The 14,178-nt window shown below is 39.1% G+C and overlaps 2 protein-coding genes and 1 long non-coding RNA gene across 3 annotated transcripts; all 3 read left to right on the top strand.

Annotated features, from left to right (window-relative positions):
- Positions 1 to 2,945: 2,945 nt before the first annotated feature.
- On the top strand, positions 2,946 to 4,280 carry LOC121760605 (AT-hook motif nuclear-localized protein 22-like). The gene has a single exon (XM_042156246.1). It carries the CDS (start codon positions 3,296 to 3,298, stop codon positions 4,115 to 4,117), a length of 822 nt encoding a protein of 273 aa, XP_042012180.1. The 5' UTR covers positions 2,946 to 3,295; the 3' UTR covers positions 4,118 to 4,280.
- Positions 4,281 to 6,562: 2,282 nt separating this feature from the next.
- Positions 6,563 to 7,953, top strand: LOC121761144 (blue copper protein-like). The gene is made up of 2 exons (XM_042156745.1): positions 6,563 to 6,881; positions 7,390 to 7,953. The coding sequence occupies exons 1-2, from the start codon at positions 6,677 to 6,679 to the stop codon at positions 7,833 to 7,835; spliced, it is 651 nt and encodes a 216-aa protein (XP_042012679.1). The 5' UTR covers positions 6,563 to 6,676; the 3' UTR covers positions 7,836 to 7,953.
- Positions 7,954 to 12,241: 4,288 nt separating this feature from the next.
- LOC121761794 lies at positions 12,242 to 12,624 on the top strand. The gene is made up of 2 exons (XR_006042099.1): positions 12,242 to 12,352; positions 12,451 to 12,624. It is a non-coding gene; the product is annotated as an uncharacterized LOC121761794 (long non-coding RNA).
- The last annotated feature ends 1,554 nt before the right edge of the window (positions 12,625 to 14,178 follow it).

The raw sequence follows: 14,178 nt of genomic DNA, 5'->3' as shown, positions 1-14,178 counted from the left end.
GCATGCACTAGAGAAAAAATAGTCTTAACGCGAGTATCACTTGATCTAAAGGGTTTTCTGTGGTTTTTTGCCAAAACACAAGATTCGCAAGTAATATCCTTAAAATGGGAAAACTTTGGAAAAAGCATTTTTAAATAACCCGAGGATGGATGCCCCAATCTGCGGTGCCACAACCAAGCTTCCCGATTTGCAGATCCGTGAGCAAGCATCGCGGTGCCACCTTGTTGAGTAATCTCATCCACATAATAAAGACCTTGATGCTCAGTGCCACGCCCAATTATCCTCCTCATCCTGATATCCTGTAATACACAGAAATTTGGATGCATTCGTAACGTACAGTTTAATTCTTTCGTCACGTGGCTGATAGACATAAGTTTATGAGATAATTTAGGCACATAGAGACAATTTGTAAGCTTTAGGGTTGGGGATATTTCAATGGTTCCACTCCCACCCACAGCGGTCAACTCTCCATCGGCAGTTTGAATTTGGCTTTTAGTTGCCCCATTAAATTCAGAAAAATCTTTCATATCGTAGGTCATAGTATTAGTTGCCCCACAATAAAAAATCCACTCACTCTCCTTAGGGTCAATTTTACTTTGGGCAATGCATGCAATAGGTATATTTTCCAAGGGTGCAAAACGATTTGGGCTTAAGACGGAATTTCCAGACAGTTTTGGGGTCAAACGTGGAATATAGTCTTTCTGGGGTCCTAACTGTAATTTTCCCGGGTTATATTGCATATATTCTGAACTATAAGGACCAGAAATTAAATTACTCATGCTTTGGGGTTTATTCTGAAAAACAAATTGGGGATCGGGGTTTCTCAACCCCAATCCGTTACCTCCATATGACCCGCCTCATTTCTTCTCCGCGAAGGCTGCCTCGACGGGCTTGCCGCCTCCACCCGGTTGAGGACCGGTATCTCCTGCTCTCCCACGGGTGTTAGTCATCTCCCTATTCCCTGCTTCTTGCGGAAATAATCCGCATCCATCTCCGACTCCGATGGCTAATCGAGCTTTAGCCTTTTGAGTTTCATCCCACCATTCCGGAAATCCAACTAGGAGGAAACAGGTATCTCGAGTATGTCTTTGTTTTCCGCAATGAGAGCACCATAATTTTAATTTGTCGGGTTTGAAACCGTCTTGGCGATTGGGCTGTTGCGCGGTGGTTCGTGGTGGTGGCTGTTTTGGTCGCGGTGATGGCTGGTTTCTGACGGTGAACCCGTGTCCACTTGGCCCGATGATGATCCATCGTTGATTGCGCCGGTCTGGGGATCGATGTCTGCTGCTGGCATGATTTTCAACCGCGTAGCTTCTCGTTTTACCAGACCGTATGCGGTCTCGGCTGAGGGCAACGGAGTTTCCTTGAGAATATCCCTTCGGATCCTGTCATATCTTGCTTTCAAGCCTGTTAGGAATTTGAACAACCGTCTTGTTGCTACATACGTTCGAAGTTGGCTAATCCCCTTGTCGCAGCAATCCACAGGTTGATGTTGGCATCGGTCAATTTCGACCCAGATTCCGTGGAGATGTCGCCAATATGTTTCTAGCCCATGTTCCCCTTGCACGATTCGGCCTGCCTTTTCCTCTAGATCGTACAACAGATATGGATCTGCAGTACTTTCGAATGTAGTTTGTAGGCTCTCCCACAGAGCCTGCGAGGTTTGGTGATGTGCAAAGTCGACAACAATTTCTGTTTCGACGTTGTCAATTATCCATGAGAACACTGTCATATCGGCTTCCTCCCATTCTGTGTACCCCTTCATTCCAGGTTCCGGCGGCTGCGGTGTACCGGTGATATACCTGTTTGCTCGTCTTCCCACGATGACTACTCTCATCAGCCGTTTCCATAAGGGATAATTCATCCCGTTGAGTTTAACGGCTAGAGTAACATTCTTACTCGTCTTTAATCGTGTCTCCTCCATATTTGGTTTCTCTTCATCGTCTGACATGTTGCAGGTTGAGAATAACCGCCTTCTTGGTCGGGAAATGTATTAGGCTATGATGATTTTGTTCTGAGCCTTTGCTCTGATACCATGTTGAAAGATATGAGTATTATTCATTCAACTTGTTCATAGAATTACAATGGGTACGCCTCCTTTAAATAGGCCAAGAGTTACATAAAATTGGCAAGATTTGCCATAATACTCATTCCCTAATTAATTTTTTTTCCTTGCTTACCTATTTTTCTTACTTACATATTTTCCTTTCTAACAAACTAATAAAATATTTATATTTCTATTGTATAGACAAAAAAACATAAATTAAAATAAAGGGTTTTAGTTTACATGTAGCAAATACTACTCCTTGTTACTAAAGTTCTAAATGACTATGGTTCTTAGTTGTGACTTGGGATCAGAATTTGGTTCTTATGTGAGATTAATTATCAGTCAAGATCAGTATTCAAATATGACGAAATTCAAATACGAATTTCGGATTAAAGTTAATATTTTCAATATATGAGTAAATCCCAATTCCGTATATATAACTGTTTAACATACAATTTTGTGCTCCAATCTTATTTAAGATGTCTAACTTTTTGTCCCATTTATTTAGAATAAAATTTATCTAAATTAATTACAATTTTCTATCTACTTTAATACACTCAATAACTCCATATAAACTTCCGCGTTATCAAAGATTGTGATAAGACAGAGAGAGTAGTAGTATATGCATCGATAGATCTAGAGATGCCACGATCGTCCTTCCGATTTGCATGATTTTTTTAATAACACGACAAAAAACAACGTTGTTTAACTTTTTTTTAAAAAAAAATTATACCGCGAAAAAACAATCACTTCCCCGTTATTCATCTGTCGAATGATTCCGATATTGTTAAAATTATGTTTTGGATCCGCCGGCCAGCGCTGACGAGATAGTAATAAGTGGGATTATCTTAATAATAAAAAGAGTTGAGTGTGGCACTTAAAAGTGTAAATGCGGGTTCGCAAATTGTGTGCTCAAGAAGAGGGTTTTTAGAGACAAAAGATAGAGACTGGTGGGGCCCATCACCACCGCCCATGCGCACGCTATTCCCTTCCCCTCACCGCGCCACCACCATCATTCCTCCCTCCCTCCCTCTTTGACCTAACCCTAACCCTCTCTCTCTCTCTCTAAAATTAGCAACCGAGTAACATTAATTGCAAACTCCCTCAAGCAGAAGAAGGCCAAAAATCATAATCATACGCGTATGTGAAGATATTGTTGAAGGTTGTACACAGTTGTTCCTCAAATCTCTACTTAAATTCGTCCAATTTCCTAAGAAATAGAGAGTGTGCAGCAATTATTCAAAAACCATGGATCAGCTCCCGCCGCCGTTCCACGCCCGAGATCTCCAGCTCCACCACCACCAATTCCAGCCCCACCTCCTCAATCCCGAAAACAACAACAACAACAACGAGGAGAATGATAATTCCCCGAGCCTAAAGCGCGACCGCGACGAGAGCTACGGCGCTGGCGTTGACGCGGCCTCGGAGGGCGAGAGGGACGCGGACGCCGCGGGCGGGGAGGTCGCGCGGCGCCCGCGCGGCCGGCCCGCGGGGTCGAAGAACAAGCCGAAGCCGCCCATCATCATCACGCGGGACAGCGCCAACGCGCTGCGGTCCCACGTGATGGAGATCGCGAGCGGCTGCGACGTCCAGGAGAGCATCTCCGCCTTCGCGACTCGGCGGCAGAGGGGCATCTGCATCCTCAGCGGCGGCGGCACCGTCACCAACGTCACCCTCCGGCAGCCCGCCGCCCCGACCTCCGTCCTCACCCTCCACGGCCGCTTCGAGATCCTCTCGCTCTCCGGCTCCTTCCTCCCTCCCCCGGCCCCTCCCGCCGCCTCCGCCCTCGCCATATACCTCGCCGGATCCCAGGGCCAGGTCGTCGGCGGCACCGTCGTCGGCCCCCTCATCGCCTCCGGCCCCGTCGTCATCATGGCCGCCTCCTTCGGCAACGCCGCCTACGAGCGCCTCCCGCTCGAAGACGACGAGGCCCCTCCGCCGCCGCCGATGATGCCCGATCCGAGCGCTGCGGCGGCAGAGAATTTGTTCCAAGGAAATCCTCAGAATCTGCTGAATCCAGTGCAAATGCCGCCGGAGGCCTATTGGGCCACAGGTCGCCCTCCATTTTGATAATCGATCATCCTCATTTAGTATTTCTTGCAATTCATTTTAGTGTTTTCTCCCTTTTTTTCTCTCTTGAATTCATGGTTAGTTACAAAGCATGCAGCTTTAATTTCATGAATTCTTTTGTGCTACATTTTCATATATCAAATCTTGTTACATTACAAATTTACAATCTCTATCTCTTCTTCTTCATTCCCTTTTCATTTCATGCTTTTTTAACTACATAAAAAAATGAATTGATTAGTAGTATCATTAAATATGTAGTGAATATGTATTGATGTGTATAATTGATGGAAGTGGAGATGAACAGAGGGGTATGGGCTTAACAATAGTAGTTTGACTGTAATTAATATTTAGAAATTGAAAAAATGTTGGTGAGAGACATGAATATTGGGTAGTGGGGTTACACGTGCAGTGGCCTTAAGTAGGTCATTTCCAAGGCACAACTAACTCCAGCAACAAACAGCAGGGATTATTGCAGATGCAGATAAAGTTTTCACCACCTTTATGCCATCCACACACCTCCCTTTTCTATCTCTCTCTTTCTCTGAATAACATATATAGTTGGTGAGGTGAGTTATCTGTCTCTAGTCTTGATTCTGTAAATTAAGCTTCACTGGACTAAGGCTACTGACATGTTACTCCACAAAGAGTATTTATTTTATGGAATAAGGTTGGAGCTAGATTAATTACACAAACCATTACTGCCTTTTGCCTTGCTATCATAATATGAATAACTATTTATTACAATTTCCTTGACCTAAATTGAGATAAGTACGTAGAGGAGTTGAAAAAGAACTCCCATTTATTGTAGGAGTATTGTAATTAATTGTAGATGTTCAATTCTTTACTTATGTGCCATGAATTAGTGAAAAAATTTCCCTCCAAAACTTTGCAATTTAGAGCGAAAACGGCGAGCATTGCTTGGTGCTCGAGTACATTAGTGGTTACGGAAGTGTTTTGGAGGGAAAATTCCTGCCAAAATTTTGTAACTTAGGATAAATGGCGAGGGATTCCTTGTGCTTGCAGAACTGTCTGGCACACGATGTTCGCAAAGATAAGTAATTTTCTTATTATCAACTATGGGGGTGTTCGGTTGGCAAGATAAAATCTCATGATTAACTATGTATCATGTTTGGTTCATAAGATTGAACCCTTCAACTTAATCCTAGATGGATAGTACAATGGTATAGAGGTCGTTTTGGTTAATTTATTTATTTCCTACGTTGCTTTGTTAAGTGAGTCGTATTTCTTTTTAAGAAGTTCTAAAGTAAGTGAGTCATTTTCTTAAATTACATTCTCTCTTTTACTTTATTTTCCACTTAACTCACAAAATTCCAATTTCTAAAAATCTCATATAAAAAAGAAACGTCACTTTCAACTAGGGATGGAGGAAGCATTAATTAGTGGCTTATTTGCAGTTATTGAAAATGTTAAGATGAAAGTATAATTTTTTTGGTATTAGTTTAGGGATTAGTATGTAATACGAACTTTAAATGAGTATACTTGAACATAGTTTATTTTTTGGAAGGTTTACTCAAAGTATTCGTTAAGAGACATGGATATTACGTGGAGTACGATTTACTAGTAGAGAGTGGTTGTACGAGAGAAAATTTTCCAGATTTTTTTCAAGGCATGGAGTTTTTTTTTTTTTTTTTAATAAATTTACTTCTAGTCAACCATCCAAAATGGTTAGTTCAAAAATAAAATATCCTTGTGCAAAATGCGACAATATGAAATATCAACAAACCGACATGATAAGAAATGAAAAGGTATAGATATAATAGATTTGTACTAGTGTTTAGCAAAAATGAAAAGGTGAATTTTGTACCATTTGGCAATATGTTGACACTTATAATCAATGAACTTATTTCGTAATTTTTTTTTTCAATATAATTAGTTATAAGTCAATAGTACTAGCCAGCCAAAAATGTCCAAATAATTCCATCATGGTAAAAAACTAAAAATTATTCGATTGGACCGAACTAACATTGATTTAACTATATATATTTGCTATTAAGTAGTCGATCGTCCGATTAATTAACCTATGAATCGTTATTTCATTGATTTGCTATATATACATTTCAATCAAACACTCGATTAGTCCGATCAATTTAACTATGAATCGATAATTCATCGATTTGTTATAATTTAAAATATTTTTCTAGCCCGTTTAAAGTTAAAACACGCCTCAGCGAACACGCAGGCTAAATTCCACGAATGTACGTCATGGGTGATGATTTACAAACAAACACGCATGAGCTTGATGCGTGTTTAATTAAAACACGCATGGGAGTAACGCGTGTTTTGTATACACGCAAGAGACTATCGCGTGTTTGGTTTATCAAAGACGCGAGAGCCTCACGCGTCTTTCCCATCACTGGAAATCTTTTTTTTTCCGGATACAAATAGCGGATATCATCTCCCATGACGTACATTCGTGGAATTTACCCCTCATACCCACCTCGTGACTTTTGACTCCCAATTTGATTAGATCAAAATCACACACAAATCTCTGGTTTTGAATATCAGGATTCCGATCACCATTCATCCCAGCAGGCCTCAATGATGATGGCAGCGACCAAAGCCGCGCCAATCCGGCTTTTCGTCGCGGCTCTGATCGTCGCCGCAGCTGCGGCGGCGGACACTTACACCAACCATACAGTGGGCGGCGACGCCGGCTGGTTCTTCAACTCCACCGCCAATAAAACTTCCGCTGATTACACTGCTTGGGCTGCTAATACCACATTCAATCTCGGAGACTATCTCAGTAAGTGCTCAATCCTGATTTTGAAGTTTCAGCTCGATTCATACTCAGTATTGGATTTGATTTTATTGATGCTAGATTTCTAGGTTTTATGAGTTCCTGCTATTGAGATTATGGATTAATTTTTGGTGTTTTCTTGTTAATTGTTGATTGCAAATAGTAATATGGATGTTTGTATAACAGAATCTAGACTGTAGCATGTTCCATTATTTGGGATTAGGGCTTTGTTAATGAATCTGGTTAATTTTTGGGGAAGGAATGAAGAAAATAAAGAAAGAATGTTGCTATTTAAGCTGAGATGGTGAGAATTCATTAGTTGAAATCTTCAATTTAGAGTGTTTCAGCACACTTGCATTTATTTATGCATTCAAAGAAATGGAACATCAGAATTCAGACTCAAAGAGAGGCAACAAATTTGGTTGACAACAAATTGAGCTGAAATTAGCATCTAGTGAGATTGCAAGTAGGGAAACTTATCTGATTATCTGTTTCATTCGGCTTTTTTCTGTAGTTTTCAACACAAACACAAACCAAACTGTGATCCAAACCTACAACAAGACGACGTACAGTAGCTGCATAACCGATGATGCCTTGGACAGCGATACGTTTCAGTATGATGGTGGAAGAAACGAGTTTGGAACCGAAATGACCATATCTGTGCCGCTGACCATTGAAGGGACCCAATACTACTTCTCGGACGCTGATGATGGGGAGCAATGCGAACAGAGGATGGCCTTCGAGATCAAAGTGGGGCATGGGCTGGGGCTCCCACCGAGCCTCAACCAACCACCTCCTCCGGCCTATGTTCCGCCACCGGGCTCAGCAAATGACGAGGGGGAGTCGCCACCTGCAGGTACGGTGGCGAACACTCCTCCTTCCTCCAATTATGCTGTCATGACTGGTGGTAGCTTCTTTGTTTCTGTGGTTGTTGTTTTGATCTCCTTGGTGGGATGTTGATGGTATAGACTATAGATATTCAAGATTTTTATTAGATTTCAGGGTCTTTGAATAAATTTTTGGTTTTGTTGTTTGAACACACACAGTAGAAGAGAAGAAGATGATCAACTTTGTTGCACTCACCCTACACTGAAATTTTGATTTTTTTTTCATTACCGTCTTCTTTTCTTTTGCTTTCACTATTTTTCATCTTCGAATTAAAGTTTCATTAGCTCAAACAGTAGAGAATGTGATCTTTAGATTTATTGTCATAAGTTCAATTTTTCTCCAATACCATATTTTGTAGTACTATCTTTTTTTAACTTATTATATCGAGCTAGGTTTAAGGGTCTAAATATATTTTTTTCATATTTTATGGATGTAATTTGGCAACATAATAATTTAAGTAATACTAGTATTTTTTTTTCTTATTTTTGATAAAAGGTCAAATTTAAGATTTCGCATACGGCAACCACCCCTATTAATTCATTTGCCACTCTTTCAAAATTACGAGCAGCAACAAACAAAAACATTACTCGTCAAAGTTAGAAAAAATAAACATCAAATTAGAAATTGGAGTATATAATATCAAATTTGCATTAAATTTTCACTTTTCTAATATCACCCGAGTATACAATTATGTTTTTATGTAAGTCCGAGCTACCGAGTATACAATAGTTAATATTACAAGCTGAAGTTAGTCCAATGATATCAATGTGTATATAGTATTTCACAAATGCATAATACTTTAATACTATATGGGGTGTTTGGTAGCTAAGATAAGCCCTTGATAGATGAGTTATCTTGATTTATCTTGATTTATATGAGTGTTTGGTAGGTAAGATAAATTATCTATATAAGACTTAGGCCCATCTCGGCCCGAAATAAATTAGTTCATTTTCTCATCTATGTTATCAGCCCAAAGAGGTGTGATAATTTATCAGGCGCATATCCATCACCAAGATAAAATATAAATTTACTAAAATACCCTCTTCTTTCATCTCTTTTATCCGATTCTGTAGCCCTAATTTATGAAAAAACCCCAATTCTAAAATCCCCAATTCTTCTAGCCCTAATTTCCGGGAAAGCTCTCTCCGACGGCGCCAGTATGATATGATAAGGATGTTGATTTGATATCAGATCTGGTGTGGTGGTGACTCCATGTCTTCTCTCGTGGTTAAGCCATCGAATTTGGGTGGTGGTGGTTGTATGAGGTGGTAATGGAGGTTCTCCACGGCAGGTCCATCCATAGCCGTCGCCGGAGCTCCGATCCGATTCTATTTTTTCCTAACCCTAATTCTTCGATTTGAGATTTTTTTTTATTTTTGGATTTTGGTTTATTTGTTGAACAATGTTCTTGAACAACAGTGATCAAATGTCATTTATGGTGAGAGGTTGTGATGATTTAATTATTTAATTTGAACCTATTTTTTTTATTAGGGTTTATCATTTGAATTCTGATTTTGATGAGGTGATTAGGCTCATTTAGTTCTTAGTTAAATAGAGTAATTAGTTCACCATATTAGAAATTTAAATATATTTGCTTCGAATTAGCAAAACACAATTGCAGAATTAAATTCATACTATAAGGGCAAAAATGTAATTGCAAATCTAATCCATAAATCAATCTTGATTTTTGTCTTAACTACCAATCAGTATTACTAATTTCTTATCTGAATTTGTATCTTAATTTTTATCTTAAAGCCCATCTTATCTATTATCTTATGTTATCTTAACATCTCTACCAAACAAGCACTATAGATACAACATAGTAAGATTAATATTACAGTGTAATTCTAGTTGAGGATAAAACAAGCAATCTATAACAATTCCAGAAAATATAATTATTCATCAACAATGTCACACACACAACACGCACTAGTCCCCTCAATCAAGACAATATTTCATGCCAAATTTTACTACTACAATTTTAAACACACAATTAGGGGTGAGCAAAAAAACCGGAAATCGAATATCCGAACTGAACCAAACCGAAATTTTAAAATTCGGTTCGGTTATTTCAGTTTTTCGGTTCTGTTCGGTTTTGAAAATACAAAAAAAATTGGTTTTTCGGTTCGGTTCGGTTCGATTCGGGCGAAGAAAAAATCGAATAACCGAATAACCGAATTTATTTAATTATTTATATTATATATATGTTACTATTATTTAATTATAACTAAAAATAAAAGCCCTAATTGGAAACTCAATAACTCACGTTTCTGAATCTATCGCTCTCGGCTCTCCTCTCCCTCTAACCCTAAATCCCTCCACCAATCCACCACCAACTCCATCGTCCTCCGTCGCCGATCGCCCCTCCAGCTGTCGCCTGTCGCCGGTCGCCCCTCCAGCCATCGTCCTCCGACTCCAGGTAAATCTCTACTTACACCTTCAATTGCATCCCTAAGCTCGTGGAGAAATAACACAAATTAGAAGAATAGTATGAATTACACCAGAAAATGAATTGCAAAGAGGCAATTTCATTTCATGATATACCTGACATCAATGCCGACGAGCTTAGGCCCCAAAACTCATTAATATTCCTCACCGCATTGAGGACTCCTTTTCCCCCATATACGGCCTTGTCGCCGTCTCTGAGCTCGAGTGCCTTGTAGATCCCGTTGGAGGCGCCGCTGGGGACGGCGGAGCGGTAGAGCGCGTTGTCATCGTGATCAGATCGACCTCGACGGTGGGATTGCCCCTGCTGTCGACGATCTGGCGCGCCTTAACGTGCTTGATTAAAGTGTTATGATGTTGCTAATTTTGACATGTTTCTTTCGTACTTACAGATTTCAGATTTAGTAAGTAAAAGGCATACGGTTTTTCTCCACTCTACAACATAGATTATTCAGCATCAAGTTGTAATGTAAGTTATTCATTAATTTTGATGTAATTTATGCATTGTTAAGTTGCAAATTGATTGCTAAGTATCTCTGAATATTTCTTATTATAGATGTTGTGTGATGAAAGTGAAGCGGTTGGAGATACCATCGAAAATAATGCAACTGAAGATACTCCATCTGAGGATCCTCAAGACAAAGGAGATGCAAAAAGAGGAAAACTATGGAGAAAAGATCAGAGGTTTGGGATCATTTTACTCCGTTCTTAGATAACAATAAGAAACAGAGAGCTAAGTGTGTGCATTGTGCGAAAACATTGTGTGGAGAATCTAAGAATGACACTTCTTCACTTAAAGCACATTTGAGTAAATGCAATAAAATTTCAACTACAGGTCCTAGGCAAACACGGTTGGTGTTACAATCTGGTCAAAGCTCATCACTTAGTAGTTGGAATTTTGAGCAAGAAGAGGTTAGGAAAGCTTTAGCTTATATGATCATTGTGGATGAGTTGCCTTTTAAGTTTGTTGAAGGGGAGGGTTTTAAATACTTTTGTTTGAAGTCATGTCCTCAGAAATGCAGTTCGGTTTATTAGGCACTCATCTACAAGGCCGGGCAAATTTAAGGAGTGTTGTGAACTAGAAAAAATATCTAGTAAGAGCATGTTGTGCTTAGATGTTGCAACTCGATGGAACTCAACATTCTTTATGTTGGAAGCTGCGACAACTTTTGAGAAAGCTTTCTATAGGTATGAGTTGATAGACTCATCATATAAAAAGGATCTTGACGTAAGGCATAAGGATCTTGAAGTTGATGATGATGAGGATGAGGATGTGGATGGAGATAGAGTTCACAGGGTGCCAAAAGAGGAAGATTGGAGGAAAGCAAAATTAATGTTGAATTTCTTGAGGATTTTTTATGAGGCAACTAATAGGATTTCTGGATCTTTATATGTTACCTCTAATTTATTTCTTCATGAGATTTACAAAGTGCATGCATTGTTGAAGGCTTTCATAGAGGGTGATGATTTTGAATTGAGTATCATGGCAAAGAAAATGAAAGAAAAATTTGACAAGTATTGGGGGAATCCTAGGAAGATGAATAAGCTCATTTTCATGGCTGTTGTTGTTGATCCTCGATACAAGTTGAAGTTGGTGAAACTTGTGTTGGCACATATGTACGATGAGGAGTTGGCTAACTCATTTGGAAATGAAGTTGAGGCTCAATTAGTTAACATGTGTGGTGATTACAAACAACCAATTGTCCAACAAAATGTAGGACATGCAGAATTGAAATTGAATGCTACACAAGATGATAATGATGTATTGAAGAATGCTATGAAAATGGTGGGTTCCTTGTATGAGACTTTTCACCAAAGGCATGATGAAATCAATGATGTACATAAATATCTTAAGGAGGATATTGAGAGTGGTGGGCCAAAATTTGACCTTTTGGATTGGTGGAAAAATAATGAATATAAATATCATGTACTCTCCCAAGCTGCCCGTGATATTCTAGCAGTTCCTATCTCCACTGTAGCATCTGAGTCCGCTTTTAGCACCGGTGGCCGAGTTCTTGATCCATTTAGGAGGTCTTTAAGTCCTAAAGTTGTCGAGTATCTTGTTTGTGGTCAAAATTGGCTTCGCAAATCTTCCAAATTTAGTGTTGAAGAAATTCTTGAAGATGTCCAAAAGATAGAAGAAGGTAGTTTTATACATTTAAGTTTTTTGTTATTGATTATTTCATTTATAGTACTTATATAACTCTTTTTTGTGTAGGTATTGCATTGATGTTTACTCAAGATTCAACAAATTAATCAATCTCCATTATTTGTTGAAACTTGCTTGCACTTGGACAATATTGAAGACTTGTCATGGAACTTCATTTTGGATTTATTTTGATGTAATGTGTTGAAACTATTGAAGACATTTTGGTTGATGTTTTTTATTGTGGAATGTTGATTGCATATTTGTATTTGTTGGTTGATGTCTTTGATGGATTAGGGATATTATCATTTTTATCATGTTATGTTTCGTAGGTTGAAAATTTCTAAGTTTCTGTACTATTTTCTCTCTCCGGATTTTCGGTTTAAGGTTTTTCTATTTTTCGGTTTTTATATAATTTTGGTTTTTCGGTTTAATTCGGGTTTTTAAGTTCGGTTTTCAGTTTTTCAGTTTTCGGTTTCGGTTCGGTTTTAGTTTTAGGCGAAATTCGGTTTTTTGGGTTCGGTTCGGTTAGGGCGAAAAACTGAACCGAAACCCGAATGCACACCCCTACACACAATGTTCAAGCATATGCGGATAACAATATTTGCATGTCTTCACAAAAAATTTACGATACTATAATGTCTTTGCAGCTTCGTAACACTTTTTTTTCAGCAAAGGAAAACAAACATCTTATTATTTGTCAAGTTTAAAGTTAGTGGAAAAATTCAACTTTTTGAAAGTTCCATGATATTAAGGCATCAACAATGGGGCACCCGATGCGTGCCATCATTCTCGGGCGCGCCATCGGGCTCCATTGTGGGTGCCCGGACGATGGCACGCCCTACGCCCATGCCCTAAGCTTCGGGCGCGGAAGAAGCGCGGACGATAGGCCATCGTCCGCGCCATCGGGCACCATTGTGGGCTCCGCGGACGATGGCACGCGTTTTTTATTTTTTTTTCCAAATTTTGTCTTTTTAAACCTCGTTTCTCATTTACTTGTTCATACGAACATCTCGCCTCTCTCATTTCTCCTATCTCTCACATTTCTACCTCTCTCACATACCAAAATGAACCACGACGACGACACTATGGGCTTCAATGAGGTTCTATGTAGGCATACCTCAATGCGCAACCAACAAGACCATGCTCAGCTCATGAACAACATGATTAAAGAAGTGTGGGCACGTAACCGCCGTCGCTGAGTTTGCGTATTTTTTTAATTCATATTGTAATGTATTAATTTTTATAAATGAAATGAAGTTTTTTCCCAATTTTTGTAGTTATTTAGATATTCAAATAAAAGAAAATGCTTAGAGCGTCCCTTAGGGCGCCCAACTGCAGGTGAAAGGGTAGGAGGATAAAAAGGATGACGTGGCGGTGCATAGGGTGCGCCCCATAGCTAATGCCCTTAGAGCATCCACAACCGTGCTCTTGCCAGCGGCACGGTTGTGGGCCCGGGCGGTACTATTCATGCCTGCTCTCTGGCAAGAGCACAATACCCACAACTGTGCTCTTCCGCAAGGACGAGCACAATTAATATAAAATTCAATTAAACAAAAACATTTCCATAATATTAAAATTCATTTAAAAACCACAATAAATATTACAAATTACAAATAAAATTAAAAATTACATAATTAAAATCCTAAAAATTAAAAATTACATAATTAAAATCCTAAAAATTAAAAATTACATAATTAAACTCCTAAAAATTAAAAATTACATAATTAAACTCATAAAAATTGAGATTTAGAGAGTTGTTTAGTATAGTGTCATTTTTTGTGTTTGAAATGAGAGTATTTATAGATGAAAGTATGAATTTTG

The sequence above is a fragment of the Salvia splendens genome, chromosome 13 (assembly GCF_004379255.2).
Source record: "Salvia splendens isolate huo1 chromosome 13, SspV2, whole genome shotgun sequence".
Lineage (NCBI taxonomy): Eukaryota > Viridiplantae > Streptophyta > Magnoliopsida > Lamiales > Lamiaceae > Salvia > Salvia splendens.
This window is presented reverse-complemented; position numbering and strand designations above follow the sequence as displayed.

What these genes read in the sequence shown, in the direction of transcription:
- LOC121760605 (XM_042156246.1), top strand. Translation starts at nt 3,296, where the DNA reads ATGGATCAGCTCCCGCCGCCGTTCCACGCCCGAGATCTCCAGCTCCAC.
- LOC121761144 (XM_042156745.1), top strand. Translation starts at nt 6,677, where the DNA reads ATGATGATGGCAGCGACCAAAGCCGCGCCAATCCGGCTTTTCGTCGCG. An exon ending in CAATCTCGGAGACTATCTCA is followed by an intron (nt 6,882 to 7,389) that starts GTAAGTGCTCAA and finishes TTTTTTCTGTAG; the next exon opens with TTTTCAACACAAACACAAAC.